Source organism: Phascolarctos cinereus, unplaced genomic scaffold (assembly GCF_003287225.1).
Source record: "Phascolarctos cinereus isolate Bilbo 61053 unplaced genomic scaffold, phaCin_HiC Scaffold_2;HRSCAF=192, whole genome shotgun sequence".
In the NCBI taxonomy this organism is placed as follows: domain Eukaryota; kingdom Metazoa; phylum Chordata; class Mammalia; order Diprotodontia; family Phascolarctidae; genus Phascolarctos; species Phascolarctos cinereus.
In genome coordinates this window covers 371,469,910-371,491,016 of record NW_027555625.1, presented here as the reverse complement: position 1 = coordinate 371,491,016, position 21,107 = coordinate 371,469,910, and the positions used below count along the sequence as shown (strand labels likewise).

General features: G+C 42.0%; 1 protein-coding gene across 5 annotated transcripts in view; it reads left to right on the top strand.

Annotated features, from left to right (window-relative positions):
- SIL1 (SIL1 nucleotide exchange factor) overlaps positions 1-21,107 on the top strand; it is a 264,597-nt gene that overhangs the window by 60,146 nt on the left and 183,344 nt on the right. For all 5 annotated transcript variants that reach the window (XM_021005078.2, XM_021005077.2, XM_021005076.2 and 2 more), the window contains one exon: positions 19,798-19,912. In XM_021005078.2, the coding sequence (XP_020860737.1) occupies positions 19,808-19,912 (105 nt within the window). In that variant the 5' untranslated portion in view covers positions 19,798-19,807. The remainder of the gene's footprint in view (positions 1-19,797; positions 19,913-21,107) is intronic.

The following is a 21,107-nucleotide window of genomic DNA, read 5'->3' as shown; positions in this document are numbered from 1 at the left end:
CAGATCTTGCCTTTTCTAAACCTTTGTCTGACCCCTTCTCTCCACTCACAAAGGCTGTTAAGCGGTTGCTTGAACTTGTCTTTTTGAGTTGCCACATTTTCCAGAAACACTGAACCTAGAGCATGCAGGAGGCCCTGAATGTGTCAAGGATGAAGTTCCCCCTGAGCTGACATAATTTGTTGTTGCACCCCAAGCTGGTCTCCATGTGTGTCCTTGGGAAGCAAGATAAGGTGCCCGTCAGTCTGTGCCTAGCTGGGATAATGCTTGTGCAGCTGGGGTCTTTTTGCAGATTAGCAGGCCCTACTGCCTTCATAAACTAGCAGTTTGAAGGGGAAAAGAATGAGGCTTTTGCCATCACCTTGTTCTTCCATGTGGGAAGTGGCCTTGTCTTTCTTCCCCACCTTTGCTGCATTGTTCCTCCTCACTTGTCACATCCCTTCCTGGTGTTCTCTCCTCCCTGGTGTCCTAGACCAAAGGTGTCAGACATAGCCAGCAACACTCATGAGTATATCCAGAACCAGACTGAAATGTAATTGGGAAATATTTAACAAAATAAATAAAAATACGGTAGAACATAGACAATGTTAATGTGTGGTTTTCTTAGTATGCAGCCCTCAGGGATCCTTATGTATAGTGTAGTGGCCCCTTTCCTATTTGAGTTTGATACCATTGCCCTGGAGAGTAATAGGGAGGTTTTAAAAGGGAAGAGTTTTGGGGGGGAAAGATGAGTTCTGTTTTGTACATGTTGAGTTTGAGACATCTGTGTATGAGACTTTAGTTTGAGATGTCTGATAGGCAGTTGGTTATTCAGGATTGGAGGTCAGGAGGGGAAAGCTAGGTGGTGCAGTGGATAGAGCACTGGCCCTGAAGTCAGGAGGACCTGAGTTCAAATCCGGCCTCAGACCAAACACTTGACACTAGCAGTGTGACCCTGGGCAAGTCACTTAACCCCAGTTGCTTTAAAAAAAAAAAGATTGGAGATCAAGGGAGAGGTTAGGGATGAATAAATAGATCTGAGAACTATCTGCTTAGAGGGGACAAAAATGAGTCATTCCTTTTATCAAAGAAAAACAATTTTTAAAAAATAGCTGACACATTAACTTCAACTGATAGTGTATGCACTGTTCCCTTTCTACCTTTCCAGTCTTTTTACATATTCCTGTATGGAATAGATTAAAGATGATAACCAGAAATTTATCACGACCCTTCTAGGGGCAATGTCCTCCCCCTCTCCTAAAGGAATTAGGCCAAGGTCCAGTTCTTCGGAAGAACCCTCTTCTATTCAAAGAGAGGTACTCAGTTGACTTTTATTCAGTTTGGATTCTAGATTTGAATATAGATCTTTGGGAGAATTCCTGGAGGAGAATGGTGAAGAAGAAGGAATAGAGATATAGTTGCTCAGTATTAGTTAATCCAGACTGCATCTTTTCCTGATTCAAGATTCCTATAAATGTTACTTGAAATTTCTTGGGGAAGCAGTCCTGTCAGGAAGGTTTTAGAGACTATGCCAGTTTAGACATCTTGCTCTCCAAGCTAGAAATGACGTAGATATTGATTGATGCCATATTAAATAAAAATTTTCTTATAGATTTGAGCCTTAATCACAGAGTATGGTGTTAGTATTAATTTCTTTCTTTGTAGTTCTGCCATACTGGTCTACTTGCTTTTTCTCACAAATGACATTCCATTATCATTCTCTGTTCCTTTGCAGTGGTTGTGGGCATGATCCCTGCTCTAGCAAAGGTAAATCCTTCCTCTCCAACTCCTTAAATTCTACCCCTTGATGTAATGGTATGAAAACACTCCTCTTTGTCATAGAAGAGGAAGGAAAGAGAGAGATAGAAATAGGGAGCTAACAGTGCTGAATGGTGTTGGGCTAGGCTTAGGCTCTTATTGCCGTCTACTAGGCCTGCCCCCTCCCCCCATCCCCACATACTTTGGGTCCCAGGTAGCCAGTTGTGGTTTGAGGTTGGGATGTCCCTAGTTACTTCTTTAGGTGCTTGTCACTTGCTTGCCACATTTGTTTGCGTTATTAAGAACCTGAAACCACCTCCAGAAGCCACACCAAAGTAAAGCACACTGGTCTCTTTAGTCAGGTGTTAGGTGCTCAGGCAAGCAGAAGACATCCTCTGAATTGAAGTGGCCCTAGAAATGAGAATGGTCTCAGGTGTTCTAGACAGGTGCAGTGAGCTGAATCTTGGCTAACTTTCCTAGCGAATCTTGATGACTGATTTAGATGTTGGGTTGCTTGTTCTCCCCAGCATGCTGCCAGAAGGGTCCTGATCTTTTTGTGAATTCTTTTTTTTCCCTCCTGCTTGCTCAGCAGGTTATCTAGATTGGGAAGCTACCAAGTTCTTCGCACAAATCTGTCTCTGGGTTGGTCCAGCCATGCTTCTCATTTTCAATGGCTTTGGTGTGGATATGGAGACACAGCTAGCCAGTGATTAGTATGTACGGGCTCAGATTGCCTCTGTATTTTCCTTGTTGCCCATCACCTTTCTGTGAGCCACAACCCGGACATCTGGTTTATTTGAAACAATTGTATTTTGCCTACTTGTTTATCAGAATGATTGCTTTTTAGGGAGGAAGGTTTGTGATATTGATTTTACAAAGTGCTTTCCTGTATGGCATAATGAACCAGAGGCTGCAGTAGCAGTTTTAAGGACAGTCACACAGAGTAAAATCACCAAGAAGTGAAATAGAATGGAATAAATGAATGGAAATGCCTCCTGTGGAGGGGAATGGCAAGCTACTTCAGTTTTAGGTGAGTAGGAAGTGGGGGAAGGTAAGCAGCCCAGACAAGGAGCAAGGGGAACTTGGAAGCTTGCAGGGGCTAGTAGAGTGTCTAAAGAAATTGGGGTGGAATGGGGCAGCCACTTCAAGGAAGAGGTGCTAAAAATTGAGTGTGAGGCAAGTTGCTTCCTTCCCCCTTTCCACTCCTGAAATGACAGATCTCTTTTTTGAGGCTGGCTAGGATTAGGGACGTCATTCCTGCCAACTGAAATAAACACTACGTGTATGCCATTTGCTTCTGAGCTAAATGTATCTTGCTTATAAATTGGCAGCATAACAGATTGTTTCCTGGATGTGTTTACTTAGGCAAGTATCTGGTATTTGACATGTAGTTATGTAATGAGAGAGGTCAAATGCAGGAGGCCTTCCTTGGAGTGTCCCTGTGTTCCCTGTGAATTCCCTGGGCTCACCAGAGGTGTCACCATCACATTCTAGACAGTTAGAACTCAGAGTCAGTTTCCTGGGTTTCAGATTGAGGGGGATTTCATTGGTTGTGCCGTGAAATCCAGTCAGTTGTAGGATGGAGACTCAGGGGCAGGGCCAGACCAGAGATTTTGTTGATGTGCCTGCTGACAAGTCAACTTGTAACCCTACCTGCTGTACTAACTCCTGTTGTGTCCTCTTAGTAAGTGTGCCCGTTTCGTGATATACCACTCTGTAGAGGAACTGATAACAGATGGGCAAAGTCTCTCTCTCTCTCTCTCTCTCTCTCTCTCTCTCTCTCTCTCTCTCTCTCTCTCAGCGCGCGTGCCATGTGCTCATGCATGCGCACTTGCATGTGTGTGTGTTTGTGTGCCTGCAGGCAAATGAAAAGTTTTTCTTTTCTTCTTCTTTTTTTTAAATGCACTTTCAAAAATAATTGTAGCCCAATTTGGCTACTTTCCATATGCAGAGTTTGTTTGCTCCCTATTTAGGCAATTTGAACTCCTTTAATGATCCCAGCCAAGCCATGGTGAGAAACTACCTCATTAGGAGCCTATGTGGGGGAGTACAGGGCTCCCTTTAGCCTTTGTTAGTGGTACTCACAATTTTCTGGCCTCAGATTACCAAGGAGAGGGAGCTGGGAGTGACTCCCTATGGACAACACATTCTATGCCAATGTCCAGAGTTCTTAAGAAATTTAATTAAGCTACTAATAAACTGAAGTATGTTTAAAGTTAAACTGTGAATTTGTTGACATTAAACAGTTATTTAAATATCAGTTAATTGGAATTTTAATATTGCTTTTTGAACCAGAATTTAGTTATCAGTATTCACATATATATGTCAGAAAACATTTGGATGGGAGCTTGGCCTGTGAGGAGAGAAAAATAATTTACCGCTGCTAAAATATTTCAGCTGTTTCTTTTCCTGGTTATTCTCTTCACTGCTGATTTAGTGAGCTGTTATTGGAATGGGATATTCACCCTGCCATCTGGGATTTGGGATGATCACATTTTGGTTTTCCAGTATAAATTCTGAGGTCACTGGGGACTAGCTGGGTTTAGGATAGATGCTACTGGTGGGTGAGGTTAGGGAGAGGAGAGGTATTCCTGGTCCCATTTTCATGACTGTTGGAATCAGTATTTTTTATGTTCCTCTGATTCTGTTGTGTGTGACAGGACTCGCTGAGGTTGAGTGGGTAAGTTGTTGACATGGAGTCAGGGGGAGGCAAGGGGGAAACTGAAGCAAGAATACTGTTTGGTATGATATTAACTGAAGGTCAGTTGGCCTAATGGTTGTCCTGCTGAAGCTAAATTTTTAGTGTCTCAATAAGCAGGATAGACAGGTGAGTATGTTATATTTTGTGAAGGGCATTGACAGACGTTCCTGACCTCGAAAATAATTTTCCTACCCACTAAGGTGCCAGAGAGTTCTACCATTAGAGTCAGTCTTTTGGATTAGAGAGCTCTCTGTAAAAAGCATCTTGTTAAAATTGCAAATTTTAGCATAAGGGGAGAAAGGCCTGGTGTGAGAGAGAGGTATTACCAAGGGCAAGACTGGCTGGCCAAGAGCCTTCTTGTGAAAAGCTTTTCCCAGCACAGAGGTGCTGAATGCTCGTATGGAAAAGACTCACAAGCGAAATGTCCTGTTGTTCAGATCCCAGTCTGTAGCTTAGTAGGGCCCTTTGTAACAGGGAATTTGACTGCTTTTTAGGGACCTTTCCATGGTCAGCTTTGTGTTTTGGGGCAGGGTGGTCTGTCTGCAGTCCTAGCTATGAAGGGCAAGAAGAGGTTTCTGTGTGTTTGTGTGTCTGATGGTTGTATATCTGGTGAGCTGGAGGAGGGGCATGGAGGGAATAAGAAGGATGGTAAAAAATCAGTCTCAGGGAATTGGCATTTTCGGGTTCTCACTCCCCCATTCCCACCCTAGTCAGCTGAGTGCCAGCTGCAAGTCTGGGCTTCCTGTGGGCTTCAGGCAGTGCAGATGGATAGGACTGAAGTGAGGATGCAGAACTCAAGACCCAAACCCAGATAGCTCTCGTCTGTCTTCCTGACACATGGCATTAATGGACAGTTTAGTCTTTGGTATGCTGGCCAGCCCTATGGAGCCCAGTCCAATGATTGAGGTGGGAATTGAACCAGTTGAGTAAGTGAACAGTTTCTGTTAGTAAATAAAATTTTTTTGAAAAAGTTAGTTTGGGTTCAGATCATGGAATTTAGAGTTAAAAGGGACCTTAGAGATCATGAACATTAGATTTAAGTTAAAGAACTTGCTTTTGAATTCCTGTTCTAGTTTTAGGTTCAGTGATTTTTGGTTCAGCTCTATCATTTTGCTCTCTGACACATATTCTTTAATCCAATGACATCAGCCTTCTGGCTGTTCCACAAACAAGATGCTCCATCTTGCAGCTCTGGGCCTTCTCTCTGGCTGTCCCCCATGACTGCAGTGGTCTCCATCCTATGCTCTGACTGGCTCCCTGGCTTCCTTTAAATCCCAACTAAAATTCCACCTTCTACTTGAAGCCTTCCCTAATCCTTCTTAATTCCAGTGCTTTCCCTCTTTTAATTATTTCCTATTTATCCTGTATGTAGCATATTTGTATATATAGTATATTTGTACATATTATGTATATTTGTTTGCATATTGTCTCTCTCACTAGAGTATAAGTTTGTTGAGGGCAGGGACTTTTGAATTTTTAGAGGAGGGCCTTGCCTAAGATCAGATGGCCTAATCCTCTTCTAGGGCATTATTCTGATTTTATACCACCATTCCCTTTCACTGCATTAAGCCCAGAGAAAAGGGGGGCAAATCTGTGCTATTGCCTTCTAAACCAACAAGTGAACTTTTGGTTGGGTCAAAAAAAGTCCTTGCTGACATCATTATTTTCAGAACATCGTCTTTTTAGGGAAATGGAAGAGATGGTCCCACAAAAGGATTGAGAGCCATGCTAGACCCTGTATTTTCAGAGCATTTCTTTAACAATTCAATTTAAACATTTTTTACCATGAATTTAATAAGCACTGAAAAAGATCATTTCCATATATAGTATATGGAACATGGAAAAAAATGATTACATTGGAAATTGTGGTTCTCTATAGCAATTCCATTTGATAAACATTTATTAAATGTCTGTTGTATGACAGACCTGCTGGGGCCTGGAATTAAGTGTGGCTTATGATCCCAAACCATTAATAAATGTATATGTATTTAACGTAAAAAACAGTGCATTTAAAAATATCTTCTCCTTAATTGCCTTGCCAGTACCAAGTTTGTTTCTTGGCTACCCACCCAGCCTCCTACCTCCCCTGGAGAACTTGCCTGATTTTTCTCAGGGCATTAGGTAGGATCATGAAAACCTTGAGTTATGATTCTCCAAGCTGCATGCAAGGCGTCTGGTTTTTGTGTTTCCACCCACGTATGTAAATGTGTACACTTTAAAATTCATCTCCCTTTCAAGTTTTAAAGCATCCAAGATTATAAATAGCCCTGGGCTCTTGTACGTGTTAAAAATAAAATTAGAATATTGGTTTAGTTGCTGATGTACCTGGAAGGCGCATTTGGTACCAACATAGTAGTAACAAGTTCTTCACTATGTGACCTGGCCTGCATGCTAAGTACTTTCAGTGAGTAAATGCTGTTTTCTTGGGGTTTCTGAATTAGTTTATTTTATAGCTGTAATTGTTGCCCACCTTGTCATTACTGAGTGATGATTAGTGTTTCAGATTGCCCAGAATAATAACCATTAAGGTGTTGGCTAGTCCTTATTAGGTTTTCTCTTCAGTGCTCTTAGCCATGGCCACTAGCTGTTTGGAAGCAGGAACCTTGAAGGCAAGGAGAGCTATGTTTATTTTTGTCATATGGGGACCAGTGATGATGCTAATAACCTCTTATTGGAACTTGTCTCTGGAGCCCAGGGAGATTGTGGAACTCTATCACCTAAAAGGTCAGAGCTTTTGTGGCAGAATAAATACTGATTTATTTGTTTTGTTCACCAGCACAAGTTTGAGAGTCCTAAGCTTTGCTTGATGGTCCCAGCTCAGCCACAGATGTGCTGAGTGCTGGGCAGTTGATGAAGCACAGATCATTTCTAGACCTTATTTATGTTGTTTTCAGAGTGCAGGTGGATAAACCTTGTCTTAGCTCTTCTGTAGTCCCAAGGCATATTTTATCAGATGGGTGAGATCACATAGAAGTAAGTACTTGGAGCTTTTGTAGGGAAAGATACTAGAAAAATCTCATTGTTTCTGCTGCTGAGGATTGTCAGGCTGTGCGGTAATGTGGAGGTGGAAGGTTGAGCCTTAGTTTAGACCCTGAGAAACTGGAGAGGCAGATAGAGGAATTTGCCCTTGACATAAAGGGAATTTGAAGGCTTAGTTCAGAAAAGAAGCTAGAAGCACTAACTTCCTGCTTCTTACCCCACGCTTGTTTCCCAGCTCCCGAGTGTTTACTGCCCTTCTCTGAGGATGCTTTAGATTTCAGGTTGTAGATGCACTAGGTTTCCTGTATCCTCACGAATCTTCCAGAGTCCGTCTTTAGAGTTAAACTACTAAAGGAAGAAGATACGGCAGTGGAATTGATGAAATATACTTGAGTCTTCAGATTCTTTTGAGTTGTGAAGTGGGATCTGTAGTGGCTGCAGCGGCGCTGTTGCAGAGCCAGCAAGCAAAAGTCAGATGCCTCCCATTAAGAAGAGCCTTAATGGAAGCTTCATTCCTGTTGTCACCAATACAAATGAGGTCTGAAGACATTCTCAAGCCTAACTTGTAGCAAGAGCAGAGACTCGGCTTGTAGACAGTCACGTGGCTCAGCAGAACAGTTGCCCAGGATGGAAAGCACCTTCATGGGGTGGTGCTGGGGGGTAACTCCTCTCTCATTTCTTTTATCCCAGAGAGATATTTTTTTTAATATAAAACATGCAGTTACTTCTAGCTGTGGCTTCATTATGCTATTGTGTGTTAGGTACATGTATAGCAGGAGGCAGGGGTGTGAAAAAGAAGATGAAGCCCCTGTCACCCTTTCCCTTCCAGGAGTTTCCAATCTATTTTAATTTTTTTTTAAGCAAGGTCACACAGCTAATAAGTGTCAGGTGTTTGGTCTGAGGCTGAATTTGAACTCAGGTCCCCCTGACTTCAAGGCCGGTGATGTATTCATCAGGCCATCTAGCTGCCCCTAGGAGTTTCCAATCTAGAGAGCCTCCCTTTTTACCTACTAGAAAAAGAACTTGGTTATAAGTCAGGGGACCTGGATTCCAATTCTCTGTTTGCCATTAACATGTAGAATTACCTTTGGCAAGACCCTTCCTCTTGGCATACTTCACAGAGGTGTTGTGAGGATCATAGAAGAGATCTTAGCAATTATGTCATTCAAACCTCCAGCTAGGACAAGAAGAATTCTATTCAAATGTGAAAAAAAAGAGATTTTGTCCATGTGGAGAACTTCTTGTGTGGGATAGATTTTAAGTCACCTTTGACTTAGTACTTAAGTTTTTGTTTTGAGGCACAGAGAAATTTAGTGATTTGACCAGAGTCACTAGGGAGTGATTGAAGTGGGATTTGAACCTGCTCTTCCTGGATCCAAGCCGAAATACCTATCCATTGCACCATGCTACTTCTAAGTTCCCTCTATAGAATCCCTTAAATGGTTAGTTTCTGCTTGAATATTACTGTATCCATTGAGTCTGTGTCTGCTAAGTTTCACTGTCTCTGAATGCTACTCATTCCACTTTTTTGAACAATGCTAATTATTAGGAAGTTTTTCTGTTTATTGATCCATCATCTGCCTCCTTTTGATGTACACTATTGATCTGCTTAGTTCTGTCCTCTAAAACTACACAGACCTAATCTAATACTTCTTCTACTTGATATCCTTTCAAGTATTTGAAGATGGTTTTTGCGCCCCCTAAAGCCTGTCTTGGCTAAACATCCCCAGTTTCTTAATTGTTCTTCATATGAAATGTCAGTTATATTTCTCAGAATTTGAACAATGTGCTCCAGATGTGGCCTGATCAGTTCGGAGTATAGTGAGACAATTACCTCTCTTGATCTAGGTACTCTATTTCTGTTGATACATAATTCAGTTAAATTTGTGCAGGCACTGTATTGGGCCTTACAGGAGATATGAAATTTCATTAATACACAATCACTTCATGGAGCTGATAGTGTAGTGGGGGTATAACACAGACATAAATAACTGTAATACATAGTAATACGCAAGTGCATTCAAGAGGTGTAAAAATGCCACATATGAGGTTCAGTGGTTAAAATTGACTGGTGGTTGGGTGGTCCAGGGAAAGCTTTATTGAAAACCTGGCATTTGAGTCGGTTTTTTAAAAAGTTTAGGTAGTAATCTAGCAACTAAGATGGGAGGTGGAGGAAATTCGAAGCCTGGGAAATAATGTATTAAGCAATGGTGTGGGGGCAGGAAAGCATAGATGGGAAACATTTAGGAGACAGAGAATAGTCCAGTTTGATGGGAATATAGAGTGCGTATGGGGAGTAATATGAGGTAAGTTTGGAGAGATTATAGTGCCCAATTGTGGAGGCCTGTGGCTCAATCACATTCTGTTTTACTTTGTGTCTCCACCACTTTATTGAAACTATACTCTTAGCTTATTGGCAGATCCAGAGCCATAGCAAAGACAAGGCAAGTGAGGCATTTACTTCTGGCACATAAAATTGAGGAGTGCAGAAAAATATAAAAAAAAAATCCATTTACTAGCTGTCATGACATTAGATTGGTGTATGTGGCCAGGGGAAGGGAACAGAGACACATTTTATATTCTTGCCTTAGGTAGTATGGTGCTGGCCAGATGGAGTGGTCTTCCTCATAATTCTGTTCTGACTTCTTCAACATTTGACATTTTTTACTATCATTCCCTCCTTTTCCATATTGCCCCTTATCTATACTCAAATGGCAACCAGCCTAGTAGAGGACACCTTGGTATAGGCCCTGATTACATTTCTTTTGGACTATTATAATCGCCTTCTAATTGGTTTCTTTACCTCAGCCCTCTCTCCACCCCAACCCGTCTTCCACACAAAAGTCCCCCAAAAGTTGCTCCCTCTCCCTGCCACTCCCGGTGCTTGGAATGCTCCTCACCTCTACCTCCTTCCTATCTTTCCTGACTTTTTTCAAGACTCATTTAAAGTCCCACCTTCTACAGGAGGCATTTCCTGGTTCATTCCCTCTCTCTCTTCTTCCCCTCCTCTTTTCCTTTTAGATGTTCTTCCCTTATGCATCTATCTATCTCTCTGTCATCTAGCTATCTGTGTATTCATGTTCTATCTCTGTATCTATTTATCTTGCTTGTACATAGTTATTTACATTTTTTAGAATGTGCTCCTTGAGGGTCAGGACCACATTTGTGCCTTTCGTTGTATCCTTAGTACTAAATAGTAAGGAAGCGCTTAAATTCTTGTTTACTAACTGTTTATGACACTCCAGTATCTTGGTTCTCCTACTTCTCTGACAGCTCTTTATTTCTTTGTTGGCTTCTCTTCCTTCTTCTGTCTTATTTTAGGCTCAGGTCTTGACCTTCTGCTCTTCTCTTTATATTTTTTCTTTTGAAAAGCTCATCCATTTTTAGAGTTTCAATTCACCATTTTAGTGATGATTTCTAAATCTGTAGTTCTGACCTTTCACTCAAGTTCCAACCCCAAATGCTCATAATAGTCATTTTTTTTTTATATCCTGTTAACCTCACCAAACTCAAGACAGCTAAAACAGTATTCGATGTCCTTACCTCCTTAGAAACTCAGCACCTGTTGTTAACTTCCTGGTCTCTATATCAGGCATCAAAAGTAAGTTGTTCCATTCTATCCTGTGTTGTTTGCTGCCTGTTGGTACAGTGGGGACTCTGTTTTCAGTTGGACTAGTGAAGAGACTTATTAGGGTAGGTCATGCCTCTTTAGGAAAGCCTATATTATATTCGTAGTTTATTTATTTTTGGCTCCTCTGGCCTTTCTTTGCTTTTTAGCTCTTTATCCAGCCATAGTCCTAGGGCTCATCTTGTTCCTTCTCTTTTTTCTAGCTTAGACATCATAGACTAAGAGTCATCTAGTCCAGTCCCTTCATTATACAGATAAGGAAACTGAAGTTCAGAGACATGAAAGGACATACCCCAAATCACACAGCTTTTTAGAGCTTTCTTTCTTAACTGTTCTCCTTTTTTTCCCTTGAATCTATCCTGGTGTGATCACAGCAAGCATTTGGTATGTGTATAGCTCATTTCATTCAGTCTCTTAGCTTTATGGAACAGGTACTGTTCTGATTCTGTAAGTGGTCAGACCTCAAAACCTCATCATTTGCTTTTTGTCTCACAGTGAATTAGTGACTGTCATGAAGTCAGAACCCATAGTTTTTGTTTCTCAGGTCAGGGTTCTTCTAGCTTGCTGTCTACCTCTTGACCTTTCTCCATAGTTCACATTTCTGACAAAAAAGGGCTTGTGTGCTTGGCCCTCCACGCCTTTTTCCTCCTTCAAATTGTTCTCTATGATTCATTTCTTTCCCAAAGTCTATATGTTGTTTTCTGTTGTCAGTGGTTTTCTCTGCTCTTTCTTCAGATTGTTTTCCGGCTTTACATTTGCCTATTCAATTTAGATGGCAGATTCTTGTTTGTAAAGAGGTGAGTGACTGTTTGTACATGTGTATGTGCACTAGTGCAGCCCATAAATAATAATGATGAATGTGTGTCTCAGGGAAGAACTCACTCTTTAACCTTCAGTTTGCAAAATAGTGTATCGTCTTCCAGCTGTTCTTACAGCTGTCCCTCGGTATTGGCTGTTCTTTTTGGCAGTAGCCACAGACTCATTAGATTGATGGTATTGGAAATATGGTGAATGGGCTTTGTTTGCTTTCCAGTCTTTCTTTCTGATCTTCAGCTGTTGGAGTCTTTGTTTAAAATCGCTTTCTTTCATGTGTGAATTGCAACACAATAAATTTCTTTTGTCTCAAGTTTAAATTGTGTGGTTGAACTACTTGGTATACAGATGCTCTTTGGGAGGCGCAGAGAGGACTAGTAGAGAGAACCCTAAACTGTAGGGCAGGTTACCGTATTAGAATTCTGTTTTGGACTTCACATGTAATCTGAGGGGAAAAAAATCCGATTCTTTCTTATAGCTTGGAATTTGTGATGCCCTTCCCCTTCCCTCCTCTCAAGGATTCAGGGAGAGTCTGTGTGATAATCAGCCAGATTCTAGTGTGGCTTCGGAAGGGTTTCAGTAGGGGCTTCTGTAGTTAGCAGTTCTGAGATATCTGGTCCCTAGAGGGTCCATTGAACTATGGCTTTGGAACAGAGCTATACTTCTATGTCTAGGAGCCAAATTGAGCTCTCAGTACCTTCTTCTTTGTTTTTTTCCAATGTATATTGTCTTCCTTTTGTATCTGTGCCTTGAGACAAGTTATAAGAAAACATCTTGTCTGATCTGTGATTCACGCCTTCTCTCCCCACCCCCCCTTCCCGCAGGTCCTGGCATCCCCTCTTCCTGCTCTTTCTGAATGGAGTGGGAATGAGTGGTAGGCGAGGGCTGGTGAGTCCCTGTTCCTCCCGCCCAGCCCCCTGCCCACACTCTTCCCCCAGAGCATCTGCTCTAAGCTGCCGTAAGCTGGCATTACAGATTGCTGAGAACATCCAACCTTTATTTAAGTAGTAGCACAGCCTATAAATGGCCGATTTTGATAGAAAAATGGGCAACTCAAGTACCTTATTATCTCTTTTGTCCTGAAGCCTAAGGATACTTAGGGGAAGACTTATTGGTGGAACATTGAAATAAGCTTCTATTTCAGAGGCTGAGCTATGATCTTTTAAGTCAGGTGAAGAAAATAAAATAAAAGATGCAGGTCTGTCAGTAGGATAGGTCCAAGGGTAATGGTGAAAGAACTTGTCTCAGATGTATCCCAGCACAGATGTATCCCAGGCAGTTTTGGGCTTTGGACCTGAAGGAGGAGGAGAATAGGAAAGAGGATATCAGGGAAAACTCTCCCCAAGTGTTTACCAAATCTTCATGCTCATCTGGCCCTATACCTAGGGAGTAGACTTTGTTCTGCTTAGCACCAGGAGATCTTTTAAAGGCTTCAAGTGTCTTGCTCCTTCTAATGCTGCCTAGATAGACCCTGGGTAGCCTTGTTGATTACGGCTGTGAAGCATTTACCTTGCTCTGTGTTCTGGGTAAAGCCAAAAAAAAAAAAACATTTTCCCAGAGAAAACTGGGTTCTCCCTCCATCTGTCTTGCTTTAGGTGAAGGCTAGGTTATGTGCAAGCTCTCCTTGGTTTAGTGGAAAGAATAGCCAACTTCACTCCTCTTAGTTGAGGTTCATTCCAGGGCTTCCCGTCTTGAGACGAGGAGGGAGGGAAGGGGGAAGAGTCCTGACCTCATTGCTCTGTAGCCCCTTTAGCTGTCTTCTTTTGCCCTTGGCTTATGTTTTATGAGGGGGAATAAATTGAAGGGGATAACTAGCTCAGCTGTCTAGTTGGGTTTGTTGGGAAGGTGAAGGATCCAGGTGGTGAATCGATCAATCTTTGCTCCTTTTCTCTGACTAGAGGAGGCTGCTGGAGGTGTTATTCTCTTTATGCATGCGTGTGCCTGCTGGCAGTCATGTGGAAGTTACCATTCTTGCTGTACCAACTGCACCTGGCAGCGAATCAGCCTGCCCCTTTGGAAGTGAGCTTTATCAGTCAGCTGCCTCTGACCTTTCTTCAGCTTACCTCCTTTTTCCCCCCTTCTTCCTCTTTGTCCTTGTTTTCTTAATCGCCTTCCCCTTGTGCTGTCTCTATTTCTGCTGTTCTTCCTTTTCTTCCTGTTCCCCAATACCTGTTTTGTTGCTTAGCAGTGGCCATGACGAAGGGGATCTACTTCTCCTCGGTACTATGTATTACATGAACAGGTACTACTTGGAGAAATGAAAACCAGTGTGACTGGATGCAAAGGGTGGGTTGATCTGGCTCCTTTCTTCCCTCGTACGTGTGGTTCTTAAGCTTGCTTCTTCATCTCTTCCGCCCACCTCTTCTCCATTAGTCAGCAGGAGACCCAGGATTTGTTTCTCTCCTTGGTAGCAGGGGCTTCAGGGAGGGAAGCCACCTTCCATCAACTGTCATAGCCTGTGGCCTTTTGTCCTCACTTTTTGTGGCCTCCTCTGCATAGACATGTCACGAGTTACCCTGGAGAAGAACAAGGTTTTGTGAACTCCTTGTCTCTAGGAATGCTAGAAACGGTGCCCCTTGAGAGCCTGGCCATAGGAAGGTTTGTATGGCACTCAGCCTTCCTGTTTTGTTAAAAGAAAAAAAGGAGAAAAAACCCGGCAAGAACCAAGGGCTTTTTCTGCTGTAAAAGTGCAGCAGCTATTTTTAGTGTCTGAGCCTGTACTTTTCCATTCGGTTAGGCTTTTTTAGCGCAACACTAGGCCAGCGGGAATGTTTTCTTTCCCTGTTCCAGATGTCCTTTGGGAAGTCAGTCAGTCAATAAACGTTTACTAAGTGCCTGCTGATGTGCTAGGTGTTGTGCTAAGGGCTGGGGATGCAAAAAAAGGAGGCAGAAGACAGTTCCTGCCCTGAAGGAGCTCATCATCTAGTGGGGGGGAGACAACATGTGATCAAATATATACAATCAAGCCATATACAGTATAAATAGGAAATAATCCATGAAAGGAAGGCACTAGATTAAGAGGGGTAGGGAAAGGCTTCTTGGGAAGGGCTGTCTTCCCCACCCCACCCCCAGAATTGGCTTTGGGAACTGTGATAATCACAACCTAACAATTTCATGTTTTCATTCCTTGGGAAATTGTAGGAAGGAGGAATAGGAAGGTGTGGGGATGAGATTCAGCAGGGCTATTTGAATTAATATAAATAAACCTAGGAATTAAGCTATTGTAATTCTATGTATTATGGCAGGGGGAGGGGATAATAGACAACTCATAATAACAGTAACAACTAATATTTATGTAGTGTTCACTACAAATATTCTTATTTGAATCTCACAACAGCCCTGGGAGGGTGGGTGCTATTATCTCCATTTTAGAGATGAGGAAACTGAGGCAAACAGAGTTTAAGTGACTTGCCCGGGGTCACACAGCTAATGAGTATCTTATTTTGACACTTTGAATTCAGATCCTCCTGACTTCAGGCCTGCAGGTAAGGTGCCACTTACCTGCCCCGCTACTCGTGCATGATCAGTGTAGGCTACAATTAGAACGAATCCCAGAGCTACTGACATATTCTGGATTTTTCCAGGTTCTTTTTCGTTGGATCATTTGCAAATTTGGATTGTGGTTTTATGATCCCTACTCCTGTCAGTGCCTCAAAGAGAGCTTAAAGATCTTTTGCCTTGAGAAAAACCTGTAGTGCTCTGGATAGGAAAGGGAACAAAAACCTTGAAACAAAGAACTGTTGGGACATCACCAGGTTGCAGGATCAAATCCATAATCACAGAATGTTATTGTTAATAGTGGCCAAGGTTCTAAACTATGGGCCTGGCTAATAATTTTCTTGGGTTCGTTGACATAAATTTCATTTTTTGAGTGCTATTTCATTCACTTCCTCCCCCAACCTTAACTCCAGCTCTGCCTTAACCTCATGTTATCTAGGGAATTTTCAGCCTCTTGTGCCATGTTTTTCTGCCTGACTCTTTGTGCCCTCATTTGAGGTTTTCTTGGCAAAAATACTGAAGTGGTTTGCTATTTGCTTCTCTAGCTCATTTTAGAGATGAGGAAACTGAAGCAAACAGGGTTAAGTGACACAGCTAGTAAGTGTCTGAGGCCAGATTTGAACTTGGGAAGATGAGTCTCCCTGACTTCAGGCCTAGCACTCCATCTGCTGTATCACCTAGCTGGCCCCTTTGGTGCCATAAGGTTGAGAATAGGGCAGTCTTTGATCTTATGGGAGGGAGGATTTCTGTTACTTGATGCTACATAATTCTTTAGAAGGATAATGAGGAAGGTGTGGTTTTACTGTTAAGAGATAAAGGTGGAGGTTAGGCTCTCATAGGCAAGCAGGGAAACTGCTTGGCAAAAGGTCTTGTAGGGATTTTAAGGCTAATGTGCAGGTAAAGTTAAGTGGGAAGTATTGTGCTAGTGTCCTTATGGCCTGCTGGCAGACAGAAGGCTTTTGGGGATGTGATGATACTGGGATATGAATGGAATAATTTCTGCATGTGTGATTCATAATAAAGGATGTACAGTATAGAAGAATTGTAAGCTTGGTTTCCTCGTATATAAGGATTTTAGTTTCATTTTGGTTTGCTGTTCCTTCTCTGGGCTAGCTAACTTAGCAGGGCTCATCAGTAATTAGGTCATGACTATGGCCATTGTGGAAGTAACCTACTACTTGAGAATGGTTATCAGTCTATAACCCAGAGTCTGGTTGTAGCTAAATTGCTGCTGGCCATTTGGAATTTATACTCTGCAATAGAACTGGAAGAACCTCAAGTATTATCCAATCCAACCCTGTAATTTTACAGATGGGCCTGGGCAAACTGAGGCCCACAGAAGTAAAAAGACATGTTCAAAATCACACAGCTAGGGAATGACACATTTTAGGTTCACTGCCTACCAGTTTAGTGCTTTTTCAAGTTCAGTCAGATATCTGATTAAGGGCTTACTATGTTGCAGGCATTCTGCCAAGCTCTGGGGGACACAAAGAAAGGCAAAAATGCTGTCCCTGTCCTCAAGGAGTTTGCATTCTAAGAGAGGAGAGAAAAAGAAAACAACTGTTAAAATAAGATTCTGTATCTATAGCTATATCTAATCTGTGTGTGTGTCTCATGGAGCTCATAGAGGGGAGTAAAGTATAAAAAAATTGGAAAGGTAGGAAGGGACCAGGGGATGAAGGGCTTAAAAAGCCAAATAGGTTTTTGTATTTGATTCTGGAAGTAATGGGGGAGTTGGGGGGGAGGGGAGAGATAACAAGGTCAGACTTGTGCTTTAGGATGATCACTTAGATGAGTGAAGTATGGACCAGAGTGGGGAGAGACTTGAGGCAAAGGAGTCCAGCCTGCAGGTTATTGCAATAATCCAGGTGTGAGACAATGAAGACCTATACCAGGGTAGTAGCAGTGTCAGAAAAGAATGGCGGGGCATATATAGACAGACCTTTGGAATGTAGAATCGCCTTGGCAATGGCTTGCACATGGAGAGTGAGAGAGAGTGAGGAGTCAAGGACGACACCCAGGTTGGGAGCTTGGGTGGCCAGGAAGATGGTGGTTCCTCCAGACAAATAATAGGAACATTTGAAGAGGAAGGGGTTTTGAAGGGGAAAAGAAGTTCAGTTTTGGATGTAGTGAGTTTAGAATGACACTTACTTTGTCAGAACATCTAGGTCCAGATGGTCACTAAGGCAGTTACCAGACTGGAAGTCAGGAGAGATAAGCAGGTCTGAGAATCATCTACATAGAAATAATTTAATCCAAGAATTGATTAGAACACCAAATGAATCTTTTATTGAGGTTCCGCCAAGCCTTGGGGGTAAGAGGACAAGCAAGGGAGGGAAAATGAAAACAAATATGTGGAAGCAAAATATAATGGAGTAGAGGGTGATTGATAGTGTGAAAGGCTGCAGAGAGGTCTTGAAAGAGAAGTATTAAGAAAAAGCAATTCGATTTGTCATATTAAGAGAATCTGGTAACTTTGGAGGCAGCAATTTTAGTTGAATAATGAACTATAGAGGGCTTAGAAGGGAGATTTAATAATAGCATTTGTATAGTGTATACTATATAGTCTGCTGTGTATGCACTGTGCTAAGGGCTTTGCAAATATTATCTCACAACAACCCCGTAAGGTAGGTGCTGTTATTATTCCCATTTTACAGATTAGGAAACTGAGGCAAACAGAGGTTAAGTGACTGAAATAAATAGCAGGTACCTAAGATGAGTAAAAAGATAGGAAGAAAAGGCATCTATTATAGAAAGCTTTCTCAATCAGTTTTGCTACAGAAGAGTAAAGAGATATAGGATGCTAGCAGGGATGGTTGGATCGATTGAGAGTATTTTTTTTTTAAAGATGGGGAGACATGGTTATGTTAGTAGGCTGCATGGTAGTAGCCCATATATAGGGAGAGATGGAAGATTTACGGTGCATAGTCTGGTGGGATGGAATAGGATCACCTGTGGGCATAGATGGTTTTCCTTGTCAAGGAAAAGAGCTGCTTCTTGTGGAACTTGGTTGAAGGAAGAGATGGTGGGGGAAGATATCTGAGTTATGTGACACGAGGAGAGGGAAGTCTTAGGAAATTGTAGTAATTTTTTTCTGTAAAATATGAGGCCAGATTCTCAGCCTAGGGTATGGGGAAGGGAAGCTGTGAGAGGTTTGAGGAGGGTTGAAAACTTTGGGAAAAGCTATTGTGGTGAGTGAAGTGAGGGCCTTAATGGCTGGAAAGTTTAATTTGTTGAATTCATCTTTGTATCACCTTAGTGAATTATATGAATGAATTTAAAAACGAGCTCTTACTATGTCCTAAACACTGTGCTAAACTCTGGGAACACAAATAGAAAAAAATGAGTTAGTTTCTACTTCCCAGGAACTCAGATTCCAGTTGAGAAGACAACATTTTGAAACTTTGTGCTATGAGATGGTAAGGCTCAGGAATCTTTAGGGTCACCAGAAGGTCAGATAAATAGTGTCCAGGGGTATGTAGGAGATAGGGATGGACCATATAGTAAGTCCTGGATGACTTAGGGTCAGGCCAGAATGCTAAGTCCTGGTGATCCTCCATCTCACTGGAAGTCTTGTGACTCCTAATTTATACAAGTAGTGTGAACAGCCAAGTAGCTTTTCCTCTTGTTGGAAGAAAAATATTAGTTCTGTACTCTGTATTTTAGTGCAAATTTGCCATAGACAATGATTAACTGAACATTCTATATGAAGCATTTCTAGAATAGAGAAATATCAAAATTGGCATAATTCTCATGCCAGCTACATCCCATCCTCTACATCTCTATCCCAAGACCATTTGAGGTAACTTTTATAGGAATTTTTAACCAGGAAAAGGTTATAGTAAATTACAGTTTGGGATTAAACGTTCCAGAATTGTAGTCACTTACTCTTCAACTAGAACTACTGAGTTTCTGAGGTTCTAGATCAATATCTTAATCCTTTGTGAATGGTATCAAGTGGATTGTTCTATATCCTGGGGGCAATTATTGTTGTTAGGGGACTTCCTTAGGTGTCTCAATAACCCAATCACCAGGCTGAGGAGAAAGAGGAAGAGAAAGCCATGATATTAGTCTTTTACTTTCTAAAGGCCTTTTGTTCTTGATTTGCCCATTTTGTCTAAGAAGATATAAGACTGGAAAGTTCTGGAGCTAATTTTTACCTGGATGGCAAAGCAAGTAAAACATATTGGAGAGCTGGGCAGCGGAGGGGTACTTACTATAGTTTGAACAGCTGCAGCATGTCTGAAAAGCCAGAAGTGACACCAGAGTTGACATTAGCTCCCCTCCCCCTTCCTCCTCATTAGCCCCCAAGCTAGTTCTAAGTGTGAGCTGCTGATCCATGTATGGCAGGGATACTGGGAATAATGGGGTTGGTTGGCGTGCAGTTAAATGAAACAGAGATGTCATTAAATCCATGCTAACCTTCTCTTTTCTGTGTCACTAGGCTGGTGACCATGGCATACCAGGTCCTCCTCCCATCAAAGGTATTCCTACTGGGCATAGTGCTTTGGCTGCTGGCATCTGCGTACATCTCTTCATGCCATAATAATCAGGTCCAGGTAAGTGTTTGATTTATGAACAAGAAGAAACCTAGAACTGGGCTAGAGAAATCACTGGCATTTCTTGGGGCTGCTAGAGGAGAGAATTACCTTTATTTCTACTAACTTAAATGGTTGAGACAACATTGGGTGGGTACAGTTCGTTGCTGCTTGCCTGTGGCATGTGCACACACACATACACACATATACATATACAAATATATATGTATATATTTGTGTATGTAAATGTATATATAGCTTTTGTCTGATGAGAAGTTTCTGAAAGTTGTATCTTAAAATCCAAAGATGAGGAAGCTCATGATTCTAATGGAGGTGAAAGACTGCAGATAGAGGTCCTTCAAATTCAAGGAAAGACTCTATTTCTCTTCTGTCCCTTTCTTTTTGTCTCTTTTTTTCCTTCTGTTTTCTCTCCCTTTCTTCTGTCCTTTCTTCACTGACGTAGCTTCCACCACAGCTGGCATCCCATTACCCTGGGAAATAGCACACGAAACACAGTATTCTCTTGGGCTTACTTTTCCTTTACAATTTACTTTCTGCCCTTGACCATGCCACTGCCTTAGAGTGAAGCCTTTATTGTTATTTCTCTGATAGTCTCACCCTCCCTTGCCAACTTGGGTCCACCCACATGGAGTCCTCCTGAGGCTCCATCTTCTAAGCACTGGGTAAAGTGCTTCCAGGCTTTCCAGTGAGAGGCCCTTAAAGTACAAATGACAATTGTGATCAAAGTAATAAAAATCTTTAGTGCTGCCAAGGTTCACCTTTGGCTCATGGCAGATTTTCTCCTTGCTTCTGAAATCATTTGTTTTCTCCTTTGTCTCTCACCCCTGCTTTGTAGTTAAGCTAGAGAGAAAATGTGTTCTCCAGACTCATTTGTCCCTTTGAACTTTGAATGCTGTCTCATGAAGATCCTTTCAGAGTCATTTTCATTATCATCCTTAAAGGGGAATAGAAATGGGATTACAGTGTCCCTGTTCTGAGAATTGTCTATGCAGTGTGATTTTGTGTGTGTGTGTGTGTGTGTGTGTGTGGTCATAGGATAGGAGTCCTAGCTATGGAGTGCCTGGCCTAGCTGGCCTTTGGATGCCCACGGGAAGGATATTGAAGGACGGAGATGGGGTTGTTTCCCTGTTCTTGCCCTCTTGAAAATGAGTTAGTTTTATGTTTCCCAGGTTTGTGAGGATTCCCTCCCTCCTCT